Raw genomic sequence first — 25399 nt, 5'->3', positions numbered from 1 at the left:
ATTAATGCTTATGGGTATTTTCTGGATCCTAAAAACAAAATATCAAACTGGCTCCTGATGTCCAGACCAGAGTTAAATGCAGACCCATCTATCAAGCTGAACCTAACTGTTGACATGGAATGGTACACTGATAGACTTCAGAAGCCCTTTCTATGTTACACCATGATTCAGTTGGAACAAGGCCAAGGGGTTAAAAATATCTGTTGCGGCAGCTTCCATATAAACAGCTCTTACAAGAACAAGCATTTCTGACCGATGCCATCATGTTTCCTACTGCTGGGAAATAAATATGTATCTCCAGGGCAATTATAGTCTGAGACTAGGGCAACCGAAGGCTAAGCTACTTTCTATTATTCTCTATACCCTAAACAGAAAATGTGCGCCATGCCAAGGTGGGTAAGAGCCAAGGGAAAATTTATGGCTAAAGAAACAAACTTGTCTCTTATTATAGGAACACGTAAGGAGCAATATCTGTGCTAAAATAAAAATAAATTAATTTCATTTAAAGCTACAATGTTCACAAAGTGGTCTTATCACCATAGAAAACAATGGAATGGCCAGCAAAATTTCACTGGCTTCTATGTCGATAAAACCTACAATTTGTATAATAGATTTGATATAATTGTTGCTACTAATCCGGATTCCAGGTCTTGGTATACTGAGGTAGCTTGCCACTAAAAAAATAACATTTATATACCATGGAATGCATAGTATTGAAAGCACCTCTGGTACTTAGCAGGTTAATCTACATTACATTTATTCATAGATTCTGTAGTGCTATTACAATAGGGGACAGTAAAATTTAACAATAACATTGAGATTACACAATTTGACAATAAGAGTAATATGCTAAGACATGTTGGTACAGAAGGAGAAGACAGCCCTGGTCTTCTGAGCTTGCAGTCTTCAAGCTATGACATACCATGTTGACATACACTTACATTCTCTCTCTCTCTCAATATATCTATATATATATCTATCTATCTATCTATATATATATAATATATGTATATATAAACATATACATATATGACTATTGACAGTTCGCGCTTGTATACCCATCGCTGCCCTTTTTGCTGAAGCAGGGAGGGCTGCCGGGTGAAGTGTTCTTGGGCTGTTGACACAGTTCCGATTAGCATATGCCAGCAGTGCTTAATCAGAAAGCAATCGAACCGCTTGGTGGGATTCTTTAAGAGTGCCAGCGGGATTCAGTATAAAAGGCGCAGTTCAGAGTTATCAGCAGATAAATAAAGACTCATTCCTATGTTTAGAAGCACTTCTGTGTATAAGTGGTCATATTATCTGCCCATTACCGCAAACACTTTTTACGCAGGAGGAACAGCTCTTCACTTTAAACTCTTCCATACTTTGGCATTGCAACTGATCTTTGTGAGAATAAAAACTTGGCAACCGATTTTAAAATCCCAGTATTATCAGGATGGACCCCATTAGTTAACAGTATAACGTGTATACAGCCCACATAAGGGTATAACCACGACGATCACGAGAACCTAGAAGTAATATGGCTGCTCACATGATGTACACGTAAGATGAGTATCTAGCATTAATGTTGTTTGGTTAACCTGTAAACACCATTACATGGGTTCATATCATGTATACAACCGTTTGCAGGATTTACAAAAACCCACTGACCTGCTTTAAGGCTCAGTTGAGATAAGTGCATTCTCTTTAGTACGAAAGCAGAAGATATGGAAAATACCGTATTGGCTCGGATATAGGCCGCACCCGAATATAGGCCGCACCCTAAAAGTTAGGTGCTTAGTAAAAAAAAACCAAAAAAAAAAAACACTTAGTGGAACAGATATGCTGCCACTCTGCCCTCCCCAGATATGCTGCCACTCTGCCCTCCCCAGATATGCTGCCACTCTGCCCCCCCGAGATATGTTGCCACTCTATCCCACCCTGAGATAAGCACTCTGCCCCCAAGATGTGCCCCCCGCCGAGATATGCTGCCACTCTACCCCCCCTGAGATATGCTGCCACTCTGCCCCGAAGAGGTCCCCCCCCCCCAGACTTACCGGTGCAGACTCCCTGGGGTCTTGCAGGGCTGGTGGGGGACAGCTACGCAGTACGCGTATTTAACTTCCAGTGCTGGCACTTCCGCCGTGGGAAGTACCGGCAAGGAAGATTGTTAGCGGGGGCTGTTTACGCACATCACCGCTGCCGGTGATGCGCTTAGACAACCTCCCGTGCCGGCACTCCCCCCATTGAAAGTGCTGGCAGGGGAGGCTGTCTGAGCGTATCAGAGAGTAGGATACGGGTCCCCTGCACCGCTGCAGGGGATCTGTATCCTAAGCCTGCTGCCTGCCCGGCGCCCGGAACTGCATGTCCCCGGCGCCGGGCGCTAGACCCCGAATATAGGCCGCACCCCCACTTTAAAGACTTAAAGTGGGGGGGGGAGTGCGGCCTATATTCGAGCCAATACGGTATGTGCAAAAATAAAAAATACTCTTCTCCTTCTACACCCGATGACATAACATTCTCCATCATTATTTATATATTATATCTTGACTTGACAGGACTATTGTAAACAGACAAAAAAATACAGCATCTGGGTATCTTCATGGCGACCTAGTCCAATGTTGGTAGGTCACACTTCACAGAAAAATGCTGACAAGAACCACAGATAAAGAGTAGTCAGCAAGTGATTTATATTATATTATACCCCCAATTAGAAAGTTTGCCCATTATGAAGCAGGTGTCGGGCACATGTGACACTCTCAAGGTATCAGGAGGCTCGTTGCCATGTAGGCCTGTGGATGTTTTCCTACTGCTTTTGCTACTAATTACAATAATCTAAGTAAAACAAGCTCTTGCAAGGAACCATCCAACAGTGTAAATACCAACATTAGAAAGCTGCCTAAAAGCAAAATCAGAAGCACATGCAAGGTTCATAAAACACGCAGGACAAATGAGATACGCTGAAGACTTTATGGTCTTCTACCTGTTTGGGATGATTGCCAAATTGGGTCACCTGCTATGCAGCAATGGAAACCAGGATTACACAACAGAGTTTAATGTTTACGGTAACATACATAAGTAATATTTCTTGTTACCGTCACAGTAAAACAAAAGCTCGTTCCACTTGACGGGAAGAGGTTTTTTTTTTTTAGTTCAGCACCATTATTATACTAGAGCAGGGGACCTCGAGGTGCGGCCCGCAGGAGATCAGCAGCCAGGACAACCGGGCTGCTTACCTGTGGGAGGGTCTTTTGTACTGCACAGAGGAAGCGGAACCCAGCAGAGTCACATGAATGTACGTGATATCACATGACTCTGCTCCAGTCCTGCTTCCTCTGTGCAGTACAAGAGAACGCAGATGGAGGCCACGCCCCCTGCTGAAGTCTGTGAGCGGCATCGAGAGAGCTGCAGGGCAGGTAAGGGGGTGGGGGAGGTTGTTTGAATGAGTGTGCGTTATTGAGGGAATGAATCTGAATGAATGAGTATATGAAAGAATGAGCGTGTGTATGATAGCATGGATGTGTAAGTGCTGGAGCCTAGGCATGATGGGACTGTGATTGCTGTTAGGAATCACACTCCTATCATACCAAGTCAGCCAGTGCATGCTGAAACCTGGCTAGCTGCCCCCCCTTGTGTACTGATGCTGTCAGCAGTATGGGGTCTGCACATCACTTACAGCCCCCTGTACCAGCATGTACTGGCTGACTTGGCATGATAGGTGTGTGATTGCAAACAGCAATCACAGTCCCATCATACCTAGGTTCCAGCATTTACTGGTTGCCTGGGTATGATAGGAGTGTGATCGCTGTTACAATATACAATTCTGATGAATTCTGATGAAGTGGCCCACTGCAGAAAAAAATTGGACACCCCAGGTTAGGGGTTCTGTTACACAAAGCTTGACAGGTTTCTACAATCAAAGTGGTGTCACCACTCCCAAAAGACAGTATGCTATAATTAAAACCATAAGTAAAAACCATTTGGACCACCTACTCTGCCCATTGTATTTAGTTCTTGTTCTTGCCTACTTAGGAAGGCTTTATTGATTCCATCATTGTATTAACCTATACCATGTCTGCTGGTAGGCTGTTCCATTTATCTCTGGCACCCTCAGTAAAGTAAACATTACAGTGGTTACAAGCCATTATTATTGTTCTCTCACCGTTCACTTGCTACATCTATTGGGTATTTGTATTTACTTCTTTATAATGAGCTATAAAATAAAAACATGGCTCTAGGTCCCAATATTACCCAAGCTTTACGGGAAAACACAAGTATCTTCATTTATAAACAAATGGATTGATTATAGAAAGTTAACAGCACTAAGGAAATAGGCTCCCAATTCTGCTTTGGCAGCACAAATAGCAGAAACATGTATCTGGTGTCCAATAAGAGATAACCAGCACAGCATTTTATTGGGACCTTGGCTGGGTCTTATCGCTCCATAGTTTGTCTCTGATTTGCCCCGTCACTCACACAAAGTCACACAACACGGCTAATCTGACCACTTTCCTGGAAGAGTTCAGCACAGACCTGTTAGGTAGAACACTGTCTGCTAAAAACACAATAAAGAAACTGGGTTATGAAAACTATAGACAGCCAGAAGTAGTTTATTTTACCTTACTTTTATAGAAATGATTATTCGTTACATACTTGGGACCCCTTTTAACATATCCTTAAACTTAGCATCCATCTCATCCCTGTCCACCACAATTACCATATGTGAGAATTCTCCGGGTGAAGTCCCGCTTCTCTGGGTCTCCAGTTCAACAGTGAGAAACTCAGGGTCTGGGGAGCGGCACGCCCTGCCCACTATAGCTTGTTTACCGCCACGTCAGGGGGACCGCCCCTTGACTCAGCAGGTCAGCCCATCGTCAGTTGGACCTGGGGGGCTCTGGGTAGCTGGAGCCAGAAAGTTCTCAGTTAAGACAATTACTGGCATCAGAGGGAAGTAATGGCTGCCATCAATAAATAAGATTTTTATGTTTTTTATGGCCCGTTGGAAAGCTGTGCTGACATTACTACAACCAAGGGATCCATTTATAAAGTGGATATAGTGGCAAAAGGTGATAATTGTTGACCTTATTTGCATGCGCCTACCCAGAATCCCTTGTGGTTGTGGCAGCACCATGAGATTTCTGAGGGAAAAACAAGCCTTCTGGCTTGTCTGGTGTCTGTAGATGAGGGTTTAATAATGCTTCTACTATATATATATATATATATATATATATATATATATATATATATATATTAATTAGTTATATATATAGTACTGTAACAGGAAACTGGTTCCGTCCAGCAATAATATTAGACAATTTCAAACCCTGAGAAGTGGGTGCTTTCTATATTATGGATTTTCTGTTACAGAACATTACTTATTCTGTACTTACAGGTGATTTTCCACGTACACGTTCAATTTTGTTACTACATCATTAGAGGGACCAGCTGAATGGCAGACACTTCTAAGTCACTTCTAAGTCACAGCTTATGACTGTTCTAATGTAGACATACGACAGGTGTGTGTGGTCTTTGCAGAATCCCCCAACATATTTGCCCCTTACCCCACCCACAGCTAAATGCCCTGTAGGAGATGTTTGCACTAACAAAAAACACTGCGGAGTGTGGGGATGCGTCAATGACTTTAAATGGACAGTATAATGTCCCTGTTACCCCCACTTCAAGCCATTTATCAGTAGCAAGAAATGCCAGATCACAAAGGAAGAGGGCAGCTTTTGCAGCAGGACTGTAGCTTCTGTCTCAGGTAAAGTGCTCAAAGTACTTTAATATACATTTCTCTAAAGTGGGGGTAACAGGGACATTATACTGTCCATTTAAAGTCATTGACGCATCCCCACACTCTGCAGTGTTTTTTTGTAGTGCTTCTTTAAAAAGCCCCCCATTGGTGATACAAGACACCAGTCTCTTAAGTTTGCTAACATTCAGAATGGCCCCTGCTTTCACCACCCAAAATGCTGACAGATGACATTTGGCAGCCATCGATTCAGTAAGTAGCAGTGGATATTCACTCTAAAGCTCCTCGGATTTCACCGAAAAAGTAAATCCCACAAAAACAATGGTCATGCCACTTTAATTGTATGTTGAACTCTATGAATGTCAAACCTAATGAAAGTGAAGAAAAATAAGAGAAAACATATCCACTCTAAGAGTTTGAATTCCTTGGGCCAATATTTTGTTTTTTATCTCCAAAGGGACGATCTAAAATAAGCTTCACAACATTCCTTTGATAAAGCTGAAATGATGTAAAACTCTGCAGAGGATTTCTTGGCTGGTATTCTCAACTTGGGTTTACACACTGTTTCTTAAACCTGCATTGCCTTGTTAATGTGTCATAATTAAACAGATAACGAGGCAGATTTCTCATATGCTCCAAAAATGTGTCTTCAGGAAGCCTATGAGATTTGCAGAGAATGACTGATGGCTCAATGAAAAGAAACAAAGTTTGGGCATAATCTCTGAACATTTTAGGTAGAAACCAAATAAACTCCTTTAAAGGACATGGGGAAAAAAATAGTTGCAACCCTTTTCAATACTTGAAACGCAGCAACCCCCAAACTATGCTATCCACCTTTGATTCAGTGCACTCGCACTTTGCACCTAGTAGACCAAGTAAGATAACAATACGTTCATGATGCAGGGTCATAGAAAGGCAAGATGGTCGGAAATAGTATGAATTGTGGACGGTTTGCTAACTTAACTGCCTTAATGTTTAGCTGGCTTTGTGAAAACTGAGACAGCTGGGAGTTAAAATATGACATTGTATGTCTTGTTATCGCCTATAAACCATAAGTCACCTTGGCAAAGCTTCTCACAATGCATGTGTAAGACCTATATAACTTTACGGATGACTGTGCCTTTAAATTGAACTATGTCTACAGCTACCGCCCATAAGTTGTAGTTATTCACCTGAAGTGGTAGTACCTTGTAGCTTCAATTACTGGCCTCCAAAAGATATGCTCTTCAACCCTAAACCAGCACATCTCCTAATTATTTCCCATCATATTACACAGGACAGCCATAAGGCATAAAGTAAATCAAATAACATTGAAAGGCTGCTTTCTCATACAATGATGTTAAACATGCGCACATTCTTCTCAAACTCCCAAAGAGTTGCTCCTTAAGGATGTGAGACTGAAACAAGCAATGAGTCTATACACACAGGAAGTCATCGCCACCGTCCTAAAGAGGATCGCAATAAAGTTGTTGGGTTTAGGATTAGGCTCCCACCATGGAGTCATAAATTATTTCTCCCAGCTATATGGATACAAATTGTTAATTTTGCAACATCTTTTGGGGTTTCCAGTAGTAGTATTTTTCTTTTCAAATGCTTGGCTAAGCCCAGGAGAGTATGTGACCAATATAGGCATTTCTACAAATCCATCATCTCATTCTTTAATCTTGTAAAGAAGTCCCTCGTCAAACCAAATTCTATGTGCTTCAAACAACAGATGCAATGCGTAGACAGACAAATGTCAAAATATCTACAGTGACATGCCAATTCTCCAAGGACCATGCAAATGAAACCCAACAAGCCTAAGAGAGAACATTAGAAGTAATATACAACAGCTATGTGTAGGTCATCGATGTGGACACCGGATGTAGTGAAAAGATAAGCTCCATCCTCATCTCTTGGTGTTCTTTACAATACATAAACATACAGACAGGTTACTTAGTAATGAGCATTTCTGATGCTATGGCAATATGAAAGGCTCATTGTTTCTACACTACAAAAGACATTGTACTGCCCAAACCATATGACCATGCTTCTCAAGAACTATATAGCTTTTAACACTTATTGCAGTGAAATAACAGCATATTTCCTTCCTAATGCTGCTGTTAAGATACTGTACAAGTATTTAAAAAAGAAACTTTACGCTGATGTATAAAGTGACTTTTACTGTCTAGGGGTTTTACAACAGTAAACTCATACAGAATTTTTTGATCTGTGATGTGAAGTTCTGAATGCTGAAAACTCAAGTCACTAAACACCACTGCTACATGTCTGAAACACGTGTCTACGCCACTGAACAGGACTAATGGCTACAAACCCGCTAGATTGAACAGCCTCATTTTTTTGTTTAATGTACTGGCATTAATGAATTTGCCTTTTTAGGGAAGGTATGAAATGTCAACCCTTTGGCTGACATTATATTGGGTCTATGACATAACTGTCAAACCTACATAAAACTATCTTGCTTCCCGTGGAGACTTTCCAAAGTAAACCTGGGTGCACTAGGCGATTCTAAAGCTCGTCTGACTGTTGGCTATACATGTCACAATACAATAAAACTGCAGAGTGCTCAGTGAAGGTATGACAGATGATTACATCCTTCCGTCGGAACACGAGACGCTATGTTTTTTGTGAAGGAAGCTAGCGAGAAGTTCATAGAGTTTTTTGGGGGACTTTTTGAAACACAAGGCGCACGGATCTTCTAGTCTCTCTAGCTGTTATTTAAGCAGTAGGCTACAACATGTTCTCCAGCTGTCGATAAACTACAATCGCCATGAAACTTCTTACCGAGACTTGTGTGGTTGTCAATCAACAGCTGGAGAGCATCAGGTCACTGGTTCCTATTCATGAAGCTTTTACACAAGAAAAATATCACAGCACCAGATGTCTCAGGAAACATTCATGTTCAAGGCCAGACAAGCGTTCGTAAATATCGGTTATGGACCAACAGTTGTCCGTGTCATAGCTTCTCTCTTACTGTAACTGCTAGAAGGGGTTAAAATAAACCTGAAACGGAAATATTTTGGGATGGGGATGCAAAGTTCTCAAGCCAATAAAAAAGAAAGATACAGAGAGTATGGGAAAGGAACTGCTGAAGCATATTTTATTTATGATATGCATAAAATTGACAAAAGCATGAACAGAGCTTCTAATGTCACATTGCACATTTTAAATACAGCAGCTACAATACCAGATAACGGCACTTACTGCAAACATAACTTTCTACAGTATATATATATATATATATATATATATATATATATATATATATATATATATATATATATATATATATACACACACACACACATATACACATACACACATGCACACTAAATGTATCGTATTTGCCTTTAGAAATTGTGCAAAGCAAATGGTGTTACTCGCTCTTGCAATCCTTATTGTACTTATTCTGCAGGCAGCATCCATGTTTCGTTTTTCTCTTACGACATGGCCTTTAGGATACAAAGTTTGCATACATGTGGTGTAGAAATGGTATGGTCACATATCAAATCAGGCCTGTATCAATTGATCCGTTATTAAACGGCCCCCCCTTTTTCATTCCATCTAACAGGCAAAGTATAGTAAATAGATAAATTGGCAGAGATCATAGTGCCGGTAATCTATCGCTGGTCTCAATGCTAAGAGTATACATATATATAACAATAGTTACATATAATTAAAAATGAGCAGTATATTCTAGTTAAAATGCATGCAGATAGGCGCATGCTGGGGTGGGGGGTTGAGATAGATTAAAAAAACAATTGAGTTCATAACTTTATTTGAACACTTGTTAAATTGTTCCTTAGCAGCACCTTCCTATTTATGTTCTGTACAGCACAAACTAATCACACCCATGGCTCTAGAGGAAGGAGGCAAATGCTTAATAAAAACAATAGACAGAAATCGCAGTCGTATCCGCTCTGAACGGGGTTAACTACCCTTGCATGTGGCTTGTAAGGATGTGGAGCTTGTGTTGCTTTGCTCTTCTAAGCGGGTGCTCTGTAGTGAGTCCAAACTGCTAAATTCCAGGGTGATGTCACAACGCTCAGCCTTCCCTAAATTCATGTTCCCTGCAACCACCCTCTTCCCTTCTTTCCACACCTCCTCAATTGTTCCCATAAACCGAGTGACAAAGTCCCAAGTGCTACCACAGAACTCCAGACAGGGTGTGATGAGGACTGTCCTGTAGCCTAGAGGCATATTTACCGGAACCTCACCCAACGCTAGAAGCCTACAAGGTAAGAAGGTGTTTGCACTGAAGACTTAATCAATTGTTACTGGCCGAGAATCTAAATTCTGGCAGCTGCTTTTACTTGAAAAACAACACTATTACTCCAAGTATTTAATATTTCCTTTGAAACGCCACTTCACTTTACTTGGGCAAACAATATGTCCAAAAGTTAGTGTTTTTCTGTGCTGCACTCATCCATAAGTCTAAAATTTACTAACACTCTCATATCCAGATATCTTAAATACAAATGGCAGCTGTTAAGTGGAGAAGGGTGAAGCTTTTCTTTTATTATGGGATTTTTATACATGCACATACATTTTTGTACATGTTAATTAGTTAATTATCAAGTATCCTGGAAATGCCACGTTTCTTCATAAGATGCTTCAGGAGATGGCTAATAATGTATCACTAGGGTTACAGGAACTTCAGCCAACACAGAAGGCATCTAAATAGTACAATACCCGTAGCTTTAAGGATTAATTGAATGGTTTTACGTTTCTCAAGGATTTGTCTCAAAAGGTGTCGTTCACAGTGAGCTACGGTTACTGTAACAGACTATTTTTCTTAACATTGTTGTATGGCTAAAATATCAACTGTTCTGGAGGCATGTTTGTCTTCAGCTTTAACGTAACAGAACACAAATGGCAAGGAAGGAAAAATCGAAATTAGACTGTAGAAATTATTTTTTGCATGATAGGATGGATCTATTGTTACAAAGAACTTAGCCACAACACAGTCATCGCGTGGCCATGTCACGATATTGAAGGCTACACCCTGCATTCTGTATTAAAAACTATAAGTTACTTATAGGCAGAGTCAGACAAATTTGTGTAGAGGTTAGGAAGCAGAAAGACAAATATGGGAAGCCAGCTTCATATTTTATTAAGAGCCCGAATAAGGTGCACCCTTAGAGATCAAGGTAAGATCTAAAAATCTAGAAACCATGTATTTGGGATTAGTAGAGCTACATTAAATCTCTATATTTATAAATTATACAACATAGCAAGAGTACAAAAATTTGAGGATATAAAATGAAATCTCTCTCTAGTATGTCTTCGTCAGCGTGAGGTTCTGGGAGGTAGTTAAACGTGTGAGGAAAATTATTGGAGCCAGCTTGATCCATCATTACTTTAGGAGTACGTGTAAAAATGCCAACACCTTCCCAAGTGAGCGTGGCATTCTTGGCTGCTTCTGTAATTAAGGGCTAATCTAACTAATCCCATTGTTTACCAGCCGTAATATCAAAAGTCAGCCCAAGGCTTAACGTGAACAAGTCATGCAGCACAACAAAGGCACAAATAGTATTATTTTTAAACTCGGGACACGTGTTTTTCCATGGGTGACCTTTTCCAAAAATCCCCAACTATCTCTTATGTACGCGTGAGGTGTTAGAGAATGCTACGCGAATGTGGACAAGGTAAATCCAGGCTATGCTATGTCATCTTTGGAAAGAATTTGAAAATAAAAAATGGCGGGATTAGGATAAGTGTGTGTGTGCAGGGGGTTCTGACAGGCTTCAGCTGGCATTACATAGAGCAGCCACGATGTCTGCATGGTATCTGCAGCATGCAATTCCTTCATACTAAAAGTCACAATGAAGGCTTAATCTGCCAGTTAACACATAGCAGGTGGAATAAAATAAATTATTGTTAAGAAAAAAATAAGCATTTCTTAGTTCTCTTTATAGACATTTCCTATCAATGTTCATATGAAATTATCAACAACCTATAGGAACCAAAAGTTTCCTTGGGTAGAACATTTATGCAAAAAACAGGGACCTGGCTATTACAGTTTTCCCTCTTTTTTTTTCTGGAACGAGGATGCCACGGCTCCTAATATTTTACTGCTGATATCTGGCATTAAGTTCTTATATTGACCTGGATGGAAGCATCCCATCCTGGCTCATAAAAATTGCGCATCCATGGCTATAGCTAGGCTCAAAATGCTGCAACCACACAAAAAAGTGTTTACATATAAAAAGCAATAGTAGAAATAGTCCATTTAGTTGCTATGGTGATTGCACCACCACCACCACCGTTGCTGAGACAAACAATTAAGTCTTATTTCTGTTAGAAAAAATATTGCTGCAGTAATAAGGATATCACCACAGTGCGATGATAGGACTGCGCCGCCTGTTCCCCTATACTTCACAAAGCTCTGGTTTATGTCTCTTCCAGAGAATCCAGCTGAGAGCAGTAACAGGAACGCTGCAGTGCCCAGACTAATAGTGTGTCTTGTTTTAACCTAATATGGGCTAGAAGATGAGGTATATTACAACACTGCTTTTAGGGCAATGTGGAGAACTTGGGCAAAATATTATGCACATGTCCAGAAAGGACATCAGCTCTTAGTTCTAATAAAGCCAAGTACATGTACACGAAGCAAGAAGAGCAGGTTGTCTATTTTACGAGATGGGTAAATTAAATCAGGCTATTACAGAATAAAATGAACAAAAAAAACCTAATACTTAAATTATTTAAAAAAACTACACTGTTTCCATAATCCACACAAATATTTGAAAACTGTGACATTACAAGGCTGCTTCAAGACTGGTGTGCCAGGTAATTGCATTCAAATGTAACTTCACATAGCCAGGGCACAAGCATGCTTTCCAGATTCCAGTGCCAGAAATGTCATGGCTTGGTGACATGTTCATTTTGGTATAAAATAAACCTAACCAAAAAAAAAAAAAAAAAAAAAAGTAGATGTTTTTGGGATATTTGAAGGGACATTGTTTCTGCGCCCCGGGGAATTCACAAACTGGTCTTCTACATTTGACCGGCAAACCAGTTGAGTTCAAGCCCTTGTTCTGTTTTCTTCACTGAAGATGTCACCTTATGAAACATTTTTTTTTCTGTTTCATTCAATGTGTGTTGCCAATCCAAACTCATCCTGATTAACAGCTAGCTAGGGGTTTTGAGATGCTGATGAAAGCTCAAAATTGTTTAAAAAAAAAAATAAAAAAAAAATATTACACCCCCCCCCCCCCCATATAGGCCTTGACGGGGCTGCTTTAGGAGTCATGTTGATATTGGAGTATGCTGAGTGTATCTTTAAGTCATATTGTTAAAATGTGAGATATTCCTTTTACCCAACATGTTCTGGAGGTTTTTATTTCTGGGCACATCTCTATTAAACAAACACCTAGTTTGCATGACTCACTTGCACTGTTTTTTTTTTTTCTTTCTAACTCTCCACTCTCCTGCTCACCCAGCTCCACTCCAAGGATCTCTAAAGTCAGGCAGAAGACTCTGTCATTTCCTTTCACTCCGCACGGACACCACTGTCTTCTCTTTCTGCACTTCTTCTATAACCTGCACCTTTCTGTTCTTCTGTAACCATGGAGAAGGTCCAGCACATAACACGCTCGGCCATGAGGAGGGCCTCAAACATTGAGGTCAACCCGCAGACACGTCAAAATCTTCAGGAGCTCTTTGTCAATTTCTCATTAATTCTCATATGCCTGCTTCTTATTTGTATCATTGTGATGCTCCTCTGATGGAATCCATGGAACATCATGGCACAAAAAGACAGACTTTACAAAGCCCGCAGGAGAAGGTCTCCATGCTATTCATACCGCTGTAAAGATGTGACATTCTGTTTATCAGCTTGCACAATGGGTAGTCTATCAGCTTTGTATATCCTGCATGACCGCTAAGGGGCTTCATTTATACATGTGAAATGCATTTATGCAATTGCCCAAGGGAGACAAAAAAAGATGTTGCTTTTCCAGCCAGTTAACCCAGAGCTGGGGCAGTTGAGGACAGCCAGATTTTATTCATGAATGCAGGAACTCCAAGCATGTATAATACAAAGCAGCATCTATTATGCACGGCTCTGTGATATTAGTTATTGCTTATGTATGAGGTGATCATATTCATGGTATGAGGAAAAAAATAAAAGCATAATCACTCACAGGCACATTGGCAATTATCACTGGTATTCAGCAGAATTCAGTTCTTTACGATTTCAGAATAAACCCTTCTTTCAACGCGTCTTGGATTGCAACAGAATGTGATACAAATCTGGAAGGCTAAACCTAATAATAGGCCCGTCAATAGGAACTGACCACACTCCCCTTTACATCCCCCAACAGGCTGTAGGTATGACAATTGAGTGGGACAAAGGGTTAGGGTTGCCACCTTGTCCATGCTTCACCTGGATATTCCCAGAAAGAAAAAAAAAATCCCAGGTGGTAGATTTACCTCTTTCCACATGGGTGCGGCCAGGTACACTTTGGACAAGTGACAATTTGCCACACTTAGAAAGCACCTAAGGGCATGTGGAGAAAGACAACCTCCAGCATGTGTGAGAGAGAGGACACGTGTGGGACAGTTAAGCATCGGTATCAAGATGTAGAGATCAGCTATGGCCTGGTCATTGCAAGTTTTCCTCTTTCCATTACCTCCCCTCCTTTCTCTTCTCAATCCTTTTTTTGTTTCCTTTTGCTACTCACTCCCTTTCTTCCTTTTCTCTTCTCTGGCCTCTAGTGTCTTTTCTTTTTTCCATCTTGCGGTTTCTCTCTCTTCTCCTGACTATCCCTCTTGTCTCTCTTATTCTTACTTCTCATTTATATTTTCTCTCCCCTCTCTCTAACCAAACATTTTAGCTGTCACTGATAACGCCATACGCAAACCCAATCTAAAAAGGTTATATAGAAATAAGTGGTGCTGCAGGGTAAAATAAATAAATAAATAAATAAAAGGTTTAGGTTTTTTGTGTGCAATTTGAAGCCAAAACTAAACGATTAGCGCTTGCAATACAAATAGAGGAAGGGATCAGGTGCACACTTGCTGGGTATTGAGAGATGGGCCATACTAAGCACCTTAGCATTAGTAAAAATATAACATTTTAAGGTGAAAAGTTACACTTTTATATGTACTTTTATATAGTTTGGGATGTTAATATGTTCTGTGCCAGGCCAATTTAGGATACAAGTAATTTCAACAAAGCAAAAAGGTTCAACATTAATGTCAACATCAAGTCACATTATCAAAGTTAAGATCTGAAAAGAAGCAATGCCCTGAAGGATTCAAAGCCAATAAAGTTACACTAGAGAGAGTTTTTGTGCCATTAGTGCTGGTTAGCAATCCAAATAGTGGGAGAACCATCAAGCAGAGCTATACCCATAAGTAAAAAATTATTTGTGGAACATATTTTAGTACAATTTGGAACTACAGATTTAGAACTTTCCATGGGATATCAATCATGATATAAGGTAGGACCTTACAGAATCTATCATAGACCTAGGATCTATCATAACCTAAAAAGGTCAAAGTAAAGTGTTTGCCTAAACAGGATTATGGAAAAATGCAATCCACAAAAACTCCTTCACATCAAATCACCCAAAAATGCACATTTGAGTCACATGATAGACATATATGGCAAACTTACCCAATGGTGGTGACAGGCAGGACATATTCAACACTCTATGCTCATCTACAAAGTATATGAAACAGAACAATGATGATGCCTTTTCCCCCCAATATTGTGGATACACTATTCTGGAAGAACCTTGTCACTTTAGCTTTAGATAGGACCTAGAAGCGAAATATCACATAGTACACTTAAGCCGCCCATGACAGTTGGTACTTATTTGCCAAAAAAAATTACAAAAATAGATAAATTTAAATTGTGCTTCACTGAGCATGTCTAACAAAGCTCAAAGTGTTAATTTGAAGGGGGGAAAAAAGCCTAACATCTCTTGATTTAGCCAATTTTACACATTTATCAAAAGCTAGTCTTCTTGTTTATACATAGCTGGACACTTCAAGCTATTACAGACTTATTATGATTAGTCGGGATTATTCTTCTGGTATAGCGTTCCCAGTTTAAAAGTTCACTATTTCATAATATTGTCATGTTACCATAACAACTCACTTAAGAAGCCATCCAAAGAACAGTAAGAGCTATAAAAGCCATCTTTCTACATTTCTTCAGTATATTTTTGCAGTCATTCCAAGTATTGGTGGTCTATTAATTTATGGGGAAACAAACCAAGGAAGGCTTCTAAGTTGGTCCGCTTTGAAAAGAAATCGTGAGGGTTCGCAGAATAAGAGAGTTCAAAGCTGATAAGCATTTTCTAAGATAGAAGATCTACTTATGCTTTATAATTTTACAAACACCAACAGTTTTCTCTACAGCTCTATGAAACAGGTTTATAAAAGGTGTTTCTAGGCTGAAGGTGGTGACTTTCCAACCCTGATCTCTACAGATTTTAGAGCGGATGTGAACCAGAAGACATCTTAAGTTTAACAAATGTTGCAGGTTGTTACACCAGGTGTGAGAAATGGCAAATGCCCCTTGATGAGGTACATATTTTCCAGATGGACACAGACCTACACCACGAAACCCAAAAAACTGTTTATCTCATACAATAAACTAATTAGATTATACGTGAATTAAAAAAAGGTAGAAATGCTCTCTAGCAAAAACACAAATGGTACTAATAGCAGAACAAAAAACTGTAGAAAATTGTTAAGGAAAATGTTTTGCTGTACACTGAAAATCGAACTGTATGTATATATTTTATTATAGATACAAAGGAGGGGACAAAAGAATCACAAAAATATCCACCCCAGTCTTGGATTAAACGAGGAAGAACGTTGGAAACAATGGATCTCGCAAACAACAGAGGACTGAACCTAATGCTTAACTTTATGCTCATCGTGATGGTTCTCCTACTTATGTTCATTCTCGTGAAGCTTCTGTGAGATCCTAAGAACGTTCCCAACTTCCTTGTTAAGGGTTCTAAATCATCATGACGTCAAATCAAAACCACCAAGATTCCCGCAATCCCTTTGTGACTTAAGGGAAACGTTGACATTATCCATGGATCGCTGGTTTCTACTCAGACAGACGTAACAATGGAATCAACTGCTACTAACCAATACGAGGAACCTTCAGAAACACCGCGCAGTTAGGAGACCCGAGACATTTGTCATGTCTAATTTCTTTAAATATCTCAGACGTTCATAGTACCTTCTAATGAATGATTCCACTTGTAACTACTTCATAAGCAAAAAGTAGAGCAAAATCATGCACTATTAATGATATCAATACTACTGTCTAGCGTTTGGAGCTGCACACAGAGACGGAAAATGTACTTATCTGGAATACAACACAGCTATCCTGTAGAAAGAATGGCAACAGACTTTCAAGCATCTTTTTCCTTACTGAATGAATGAAAAGCTGAAATACGTCATCACAAGATCAGGGCTGCTTTGTTCTATAGATGTTAAACCAGTGGTAACACTGCAGAGACCAGCCAGCCTGATAACAAAGCTAACAACATTAGCGGACCATTAAAATACACTAGTCCGAAGCACGTATACTCACTCTGCACTGCACAAACTCTATACTTTAGAGGCAATTTTTCTTAGTAAATTAGTTCCTTTTTTCGGTTTGCTTTATTGAATACTGAACACACATACACTTTAATACTAATATATTAAAATAGTTACTGAAACAGAAGTTCCAAGTACTTAAAGGGGCAGTGAGTGCAAAATACACTATGGTAAGCAGAAAGTATAAAACACTTTTTTTTTTTTTATATATATTTTTACACATATTTTGCATAGCCCATTTTTTTAGTTCCCCCTATAATCATCTAACGTAAGAGCTATTTGCTAATATTCCAAGCTCAACTGTATATGTGCAAAAATTACCCCCAAAAGTTTGGAGAAACTGTCACATACATAAAGATCAGGGGTTGTCAACAGAAATCTGATTACATACTTTTTTGTTGGTAATTTCCATTTTTGTGCTTGCTGAGATGACAAATATGAAAATGATAGATATTAACACCACCATTCTAAGCAAATACAGCGGTAATGGGTGAGCATAGGCTGCGGTGTATCCATTAAGAATAAAGTAAAATGTTTTACAATCGCTGTACCTGTATGACACTCTCTAGAGGTAAAATTTATTTATTAACCGTTCTGATGCATTATTAAACTTCTTGTCTGTACATCCCCACTAAACACAAGTGTAAATTTATTGGCTCCAGGCTATTTTTGGCACTTTACTATTCAAAAGCCTCACATCTGGTGTATGATTTTATACACACACATATATATATACATACACACACACACACACACACACACACACATATACACATACATATATATATACACACACACACACACATATATAAGACACTGCATTGATACAGGAATAGCCAATATAAAATACGACATCATAAATTTGGAGATATTGAGGATATACCGGCCTCACCAATACCCCAAAAATTCTAACGCCTCGCAAACTAAAGGGGGTAATGTCGGGACGGGAAAACATTGCTGGGAGAATTTAGTACCCTGTATGAGGAGCATAAAGTAAGAAACCTGTACCTACCCACTTATAGACCCAGGTTATGCATAAAAAGCGTGTGCAGTGCAAAGCTTTAGTGGTCGCCATAGCAACACTGATCCTCTTGTCTGGACCATTACACTGGCTGCTATGGTAACAGCACTTCGCAAGAATAGCTTGGAAAGACTTACTAAAGCACTGATTTCATGTAACCCCCCCAAAAAAAAATAAAAAAAAAATGGTATGCCGTAAACAGCATAAACATACACACTGAAATTATTTGAGCCATAAATGGGGTCTATTCAGAAGGTAATCCTATTACATAAATCCTAATAGATAGGCTGAAATGCGTCTTAGCAGGATAATACAGGAAGGGAAACTATTTTGTCTGCAGGAGACCAACAACAGGCACATTAAGGGCACAGACGATGGCGCCCCCTATAGGTAAAATGGGATCATCACAGTTTTTACAAATGAAAGAGAAATTATAATCCTTAATTTATTATATAATCCTTTATATTTATAATATAATTCTTCATTTATACTGACTACGTAGTAACATACATCTTATTGTATAAGGAATAGATCTGTATGTAATCACACTTACACTTGTACAATTAATCTTAAATAAGGGTCCATGTGTATGGACGCCACTCATCTCTATGCCTAGAACTCCCTCCTCACTCTCGTTTCTGTAAATCCAAATATAATACTGGAGTTATACGTACTATATGCATCATTGTACAGCGTGGCAGAATATGATGGCGCTATATCAATAAATAATATTCAGGCATTAATCCCTTCCCCCGTTGCATCATTGCTGGCATCCAGAACATTGATTTCTCCAATTCCCTAACAGATATGGCTGTTACCCTAAAAATTAAACTTGAAGCGGGCTTTAACTTTTTTAACCATTTGAAAGGAGGGAAGGGAATGTTGGTTTTTCATATCCAAGTTAGCTTTTTGTATAAATAAATAAAAAATGTCAGTATGTCGACTAAAAGTATAATATACATTTATTGGTCATTTACACAAATTTCTACGTCAGCTGGAGGCTAAAACTCACCAAAAAGCATAAACCTGGCTCATATTTATGAAGAGCCAAAACGTACCATAGCGTGAAACGTCTTCACATCTCTGCATTATTCAAAGGGTTAATCTCTCTAAAGAAAGAGCAGCTGTATTTCTAAATTGGCATAAAGCATTCTCCGGCTCTCTGGTGGGTTAGCAGGTCACTCATATCGATAATTTATTCAGCATTTGACCCAACTCCTGGATCAGGGCACTGAGTAAGAATGAAAAGAATTCCATCTGCGTAGTTAGAACACTAAGGGTGGCCACCAGCGGCCATGACATGAAATCTCTAGTGAGCAGCTCATCTGAACAAAACAAACCCATCTGGAGAAGAAAAATGCATCTCATATCAGTTCTAACCATGCCAAGAATAGATTATGTGGACACTGGGAGTAAAATAATAACTAAACTTTACGCTCCATTATTATTCTGTACTTCTCATTTCTTTATGCGGATTGGCCAGTGTTGAGAAGGAATGCCAAAAAAACAAAGAAGAAAGGACTTGCCTTATATACATACCTAGGAACTTCCTAAATGAGCTGACCCTTAGACATTAACCTTACCTTGTTATTATTTACACTTAATTGAGTCATCTGCATTCAAGCAGGGATAACAACCATAGAAAAAGCATCAGCTGGTAGTGTGTATATAATTATTATATATATATATATATATATATATATATATATATACAGTATTTGCTCGATTATAAGACGAGGTTTTTTTCAGAGCAAATGTCTTATAATCGAGGTAGTCTTCTAATCAGACCTCAAAATGTCCGCTGGGGCCATGCTGCTTACCGGACTTTGGTCGCGAGCAGCAGGAGAACAGGAAGCTAGTAGAGTGTCACATAACTCTGCCTCCCCCCTCCTTCCTCTGGGGGCGGGGCCAGAGAAGTTGCTCGCACAGCCGGGCCCCTGCAGAAGTCTTCCAGTGAGAGATCTGCAGTTCAGGTAAGGGGGTGGGGGAGGGTTTCTGAGTATGTGTGATTAATGGAATGAATAAGTATTTAAATGTTTGTGAATGAGTGTGTGTTAGTATGGATGTTTAAGGGGGGTGGTGGTGGAAAGCATGGCATAGGGAGGCTGTACTCAGACTCCTATCATCCCCAGGTTCCAGCATGTACTGGCTGCCTTGGCTTGATAGGAGTGTGATTGCTGTTAGCAGTTATATATATATATATATTAGGGCTGAAACAACGAATCGATAAAATCGATAATAATCGATAACGGAAATCGTTGTCGACGATTTCCGTTATCGATTAATCGAGTGATCGATTCGTTGTTTACTTACCTCCGCGAGCGTTCCCCGCTTCTGCAGTCTCCGCCTTCTTTTAGTTACGTGACGCGTTCCGGAGGTAAGTATTCTTCATGTCTGTGCAAATCGCTCTGTGCGAGTGGCTCCATTCGCACAGAGCGATTCGCGGGGGTGGGGGTGGGGTTTCAGGGGATGCAGGGCAGGGTGTGAGTGTGGGTGCAGGGCAGAGTGGGGGTGGGGATGCAGGGCAGGGTGTGAGTGTGGGGGCAGGGCAGGAGACTGGGTGCAGGGCAGAGTGGGGGTGGGGATGCAGGGTGTGTGTGTGGGTGCAGAGCAGAGTGGGAGACTGGGTGCAGGGCAGGGTGTGAGTGTGGGTGCAGGGCAGAGTGGGAGACTGGGTGCAGGGCAGGGTGTGAGTGTGGGTGCAGGGTGTGAGTGTGGGTGCAGGGTGTGAGTGTGGGTGCAGGGCAGAGTGGGTGCAGGGTGTGAGTGTGGGGGCAGGGCACAATGTGGGGGCAGGGCTGGGTGCAGGGCAGAGTTGGAGACTGGGTGCAGGGGCACAGTGCAAAGTGCTGGGTGCAAAGTGCCAGGGCTGGGTGCAAAGTGCCAGGGCTGGGTGCAAAGTGCCAGGGCTGGGTGCAAAGTGCCAGGGCTGGGTGCAAAGTGCCAGGGCTGAGGCAAAGTACTGAGTGCTGGGTGCAAAGTGCTGGGTGCAAAGTGCCAGGGGTGGGTGCAAAGTGCTGGGCGCAAAGTACCAGGGCTGGGCGCAAAGTGCCAGGGCTGGGCGCAAAGTGCCAGGGCTGGGCGCAAAGTGCTGGGTGCAAAGTGCCAGGGCTGGGGCAAAGTGCTGGGTGCAAAGTGCCAGGGCTGGGTGCAAAGTGCCAGGGCTGGGTGCAAAGTGCCAGGGCTGGGGCAAAGTTTCTTGAACAGTAATAGTCCACCTCTTTTCAGAATGTTTGGGGTTATTTTGTTTCATAAATATTGTGTTTGGGTTCTTGTACTTTGAAAATATTGTTTTTTATTACATCATAACAAAATAAGAATGTTAATGTAAATTTTAAGTTGTTTTTTAACATCCAGTTCATTAAATTATTTTAAATAAACGAAAAATTTGCATAGTTTTTTTTTAATCCGATGAATCGATTAATCGAAAAAATAATCGGCCAACTAATCGATTATTAAAATAATCGTTAGTTGCAGCCCTAATATATATACCTCCAGAAATGCCTTTTAACCCCCTATATGCCACTCTGCCCCATGATATGCCTTTTAACCCCCATATGCCACTCTGGCATATAGGGGATTAAAAGGCATATCATGGGGCACAGTGGCATATAGGAGGGTAGAAGACATTTCTGGAGGCAGAGTGGCATATAGAGGGTTAAAATGTACATCATGGGGCAGAGTGGCAAATAGGGGGTATAAGGTATTTCTGGGGGCAGAGTGGCAACCCTGGGGGCAGATGTGCATAACTGGGGGGCAGGTTGGCAAATAAAAGGAAATAAAAAAAATATATATATTTTTCTCAATCATAGCTTTTATTAAATGTGAAAATATTGTTTACATGAATTAATATTTACTAGTAAAACTTTTTTTTCCTATAGGGTAGTCTTATATTCAGGCTTTTTGGTTTTTTTTCCTAAATTAATATTCAAATTTTGGGGGGTCGTCTTATAATCAGGAAGAAGTCAGTTCCAGGTAGAGAATCTGCCCCATCACCCTGAGATTAGGGCAAAAACTCTGAGGCACTGACAAAGCCTGAGACTTCCCAGATATGCTTATATATGCAAACAGGGAAAAGAAAAAATGTCGGTGCGCTAAGATAGTCTCAGGCTCAAATAATACAAATGTATAATATGAGGCCTACAAAACAGTGTGAGCATGCTGCAAATACAGTGTGTTGGCTGTACAATGTATACAAAAAACAAAATACTGTCTGCGCTTCTCACCCTAATAAAGTTGGCAACAAATATATAAACATAATATAAATGAGAGGTTTTGGTTATATGAATTGGCCAAAGCATCATTAAGCTCACCCGCCACGTCAAGGCACACTCTCAATAGGGTGAGAACCTACTCTCACCTCCTACATAGTGGGCACACAAAGCAGTTTATACCGCTACCAAAACCTTATTAATGTGTTGGGGGAGGTGCAATTAAACCTCCTCCCTATTAACCCCTGGACAGCAAGCTGCAACCAGACTGATGAGGAGCCAACAACCTCAAATATGTGCAAACAGGGAAAAGAAAAGACAGTATTTTGTTTTTTGTATACATTGTACAGCCAACACACTGTATTTGCAGCATGCTCACACTGTTTGGTAGGCCTCATATTATACATTTGTATTATTTGAGCCTGAGACTAGCTTAGCGCACCGACATTTTTTCTTTTCCCTGCTTGCACATATTTGAGGTTGTTGGCTCCTCATCAGTCTGGTTGCAGCTTGCTGTCCAGGGGTTAAATGGGAGGAGGTTTAATTGCACCTCCCCCAACACATTAATAAGGTTTTGGTAGCAGTATAAACTGCTTTGTGTGCCCACTATGTAGGAGGTGAGAGTAGGTTCTCACCCTATTGAGAGTGTGCCTTGACGTGGCGGGTGAGCTTAATTATGCTTTGGCCAATTCATATAACCAAAACCTCTCATTTATATTATGTTTATATATTTGTTGCCAACTTTATTAGGGTGAGAAGCGCAGACAGTATTTTGTTTTTTATATATGCAAACAATTACAAAACAAACTGTTTTTGGGAAGAAGGACCTATATAATAAAACTGGCATTGATATTATTATAACTACTTCTACCACCCCCAAACATACGGTCAGCTACACAACGTAACGCCTTTCCTGTGATGTCACTGTGTGAAGGGCAGCAGGATCTGCGTCTGTGTTTGAGCACACAGCTTCATCATCGCTAGAGACTGCTCTGTGACATCATACGTGCTGCAGCATTGTATTCTAGAATAATAAACTCCAGGTGGTAGCAAGACACTTAGCATATGGCCAATACATATCATGGTAAACTGAAGATCATATGAGGCAGAGCACAAATTTGAAGCATCCAACTAAATATATAAATGGTTTCTCTGAAATGTACCCCAAAATTGCTTTATTTATCCCACATCACGCACTGTTTGCCACAACACCAGAACTGCTCTTTACACATATATCCTAAAGTGCATTTTCGCAGTTTTCATCTCCAGGGTAAAGAGGCAGTTTGGTGCCAGCAGATGACAATATAAACATCTTGAACTGTGTAGGAGTGACAAAGTGAAAAGAACGATGTAAAAATAGAAGGCAACCAAAACATCTAAATATAAAATATAAGAGCTGTAACCCAATCCATTAAAAAAAATGAATTATTTTCCAATAATTCATTAGGGAGTACTCAAGATGCACCGAGCCAGATATTTTTTTTCCTTTTGGGAGAATGCATATTAAAGTATGCATCAAGTATTTAAATATGTAGTCTTCTTTAGAGAGGGTGTCATGGACAATAGACTGTCCCTCCCTAAAATAACAAGCATGAGTAATTGAAGTTAACACTTTTTATTTTTACTTTTGAAAACACCAAACTGGTATCTGTACATGTAATGCAGACACTAATGGCTACACACCGTTTCTGAGAAAAGATCTTGCACTTCTACAATCACACCACAAGATGGCAGCATACATCAAGTTATCACTGGCCTACCTGATCTGTATCCTGACGGAGATGATCCATTGGCTGCCAAGCTGAAAAACCACACATTTCCTCGGCTGTCCTGCGCTCTGGGGAATTAGCGTGGAGTTGATCTGTAAGCCACATCTGAGTCCTCACAGAAGACTGAAGCGGCACTACACCCTGATATCCAAAGTGGTTAAATTTCTGTCCATAAACATCGCTAACCAGAGGTGGTTTACTTTCAGGTAAGGCACTATAGGTCATGTCCAAAGTACGTCTCCTGCTGGATGCAGCAGAGCTAGGGAAGTCACGACTGCTGCAGCTATCAAACTTATATTTACAATCAATGCCTGAGAGTGGTTTCTTGTCCATATCGTTATCGTCCAGCTTGAGAGCCTCAAAGCTATGATGAAGGCAGGCTGGCCTGTGGCCACGGGGCTGCTGTGACATAGCACTGTCTCTGCCCACACGTTCAAGGCTATGTCTGGAACCAGAACTCTCAATTTGGCCATCGTGGCCTAAAGCATTTGAACAGCTAAGCTTGGACAGAGACGACCACTTCTTCATGGGCCTAGAGTCTTTCATGTCAAGTGGGGTATCAGAAAGGCCATAGCATCTGTTCCCACCAGGCAATGAGTAGTTGCTATCCCACTGTGACGTGTCCAACATCTCTTCTGTGTGTCTGGATAACGAAGGCCGGGCTGTAGAGGGAAGACACACCATGGAGTTCACAGGTTTGAACGTAGATGTAGCACTGGATGTTGAATGATCTAGAACAGTAAATAAAAAAATAATATATATTAATTGTATTGGTCTACATATAAGCCTAAACGCTTCTTATTCGGAGCAAACTTAATGTGGGTCACTGCTGTATATTACATAAACAAATGTCTTAAGGTACTAAAAATATCAAAGCCACAACAAACAACGTTCCCTAACAGGAGCAGCTTTTACCATTCCATAGACCGGAAAAACGATGGGTCCCAGTTTATTTCAGATGTTTTTCCCCCCAATGATGAGTAATGGAATCAAATCAAGTTCTATTTTAATGTTTATGGAACTTCAGACTAGTATATTCCCAGCATGTTAACCTCTGTCAACAGAAAGGGGCATGTAAGACGATCTG

General features: G+C 40.4%; 2 protein-coding genes across 2 annotated transcripts in view; one reads left to right on the top strand and one right to left on the bottom strand.

Moving 5' to 3' along the window:
• LOC149288046 (centrosomal protein of 85 kDa-like) overlaps nt 1–25399 on the bottom strand; it is a 62919-nt gene that overhangs the window by 21506 nt on the left and 16014 nt on the right. The window contains exon 3 of the mRNA XM_089492175.1: nt 24304–25043. Within this exon, the coding sequence (XP_089348301.1) occupies nt 24304–25043 (740 nt within the window). The remainder of the gene's footprint in view (nt 1–24303; nt 25044–25399) is intronic.
• On the top strand, nt 13306–13464 carry LOC149288047 (phospholamban-like). The gene has a single exon (XM_089492200.1). The coding sequence runs from the start codon at nt 13306–13308 to the stop codon at nt 13462–13464; it is 159 nt and encodes a 52-aa protein (XP_089348326.1).

Source organism: Sceloporus occidentalis, unplaced genomic scaffold (assembly GCF_023333645.1).
Source record: "Sceloporus occidentalis isolate IW3139 unplaced genomic scaffold, rSceOcc1.0.p SCAF_54, whole genome shotgun sequence".
Classification (NCBI taxonomy): domain Eukaryota; kingdom Metazoa; phylum Chordata; class Lepidosauria; order Squamata; family Phrynosomatidae; genus Sceloporus; species Sceloporus occidentalis.
This window is presented reverse-complemented; position numbering and strand designations above follow the sequence as displayed.

What these genes read in the sequence shown, in the direction of transcription:
- LOC149288047 (XM_089492200.1), top strand. Translation starts at nt 13,306, where the DNA reads ATGGAGAAGGTCCAGCACATAACACGCTCGGCCATGAGGAGGGCCTCA.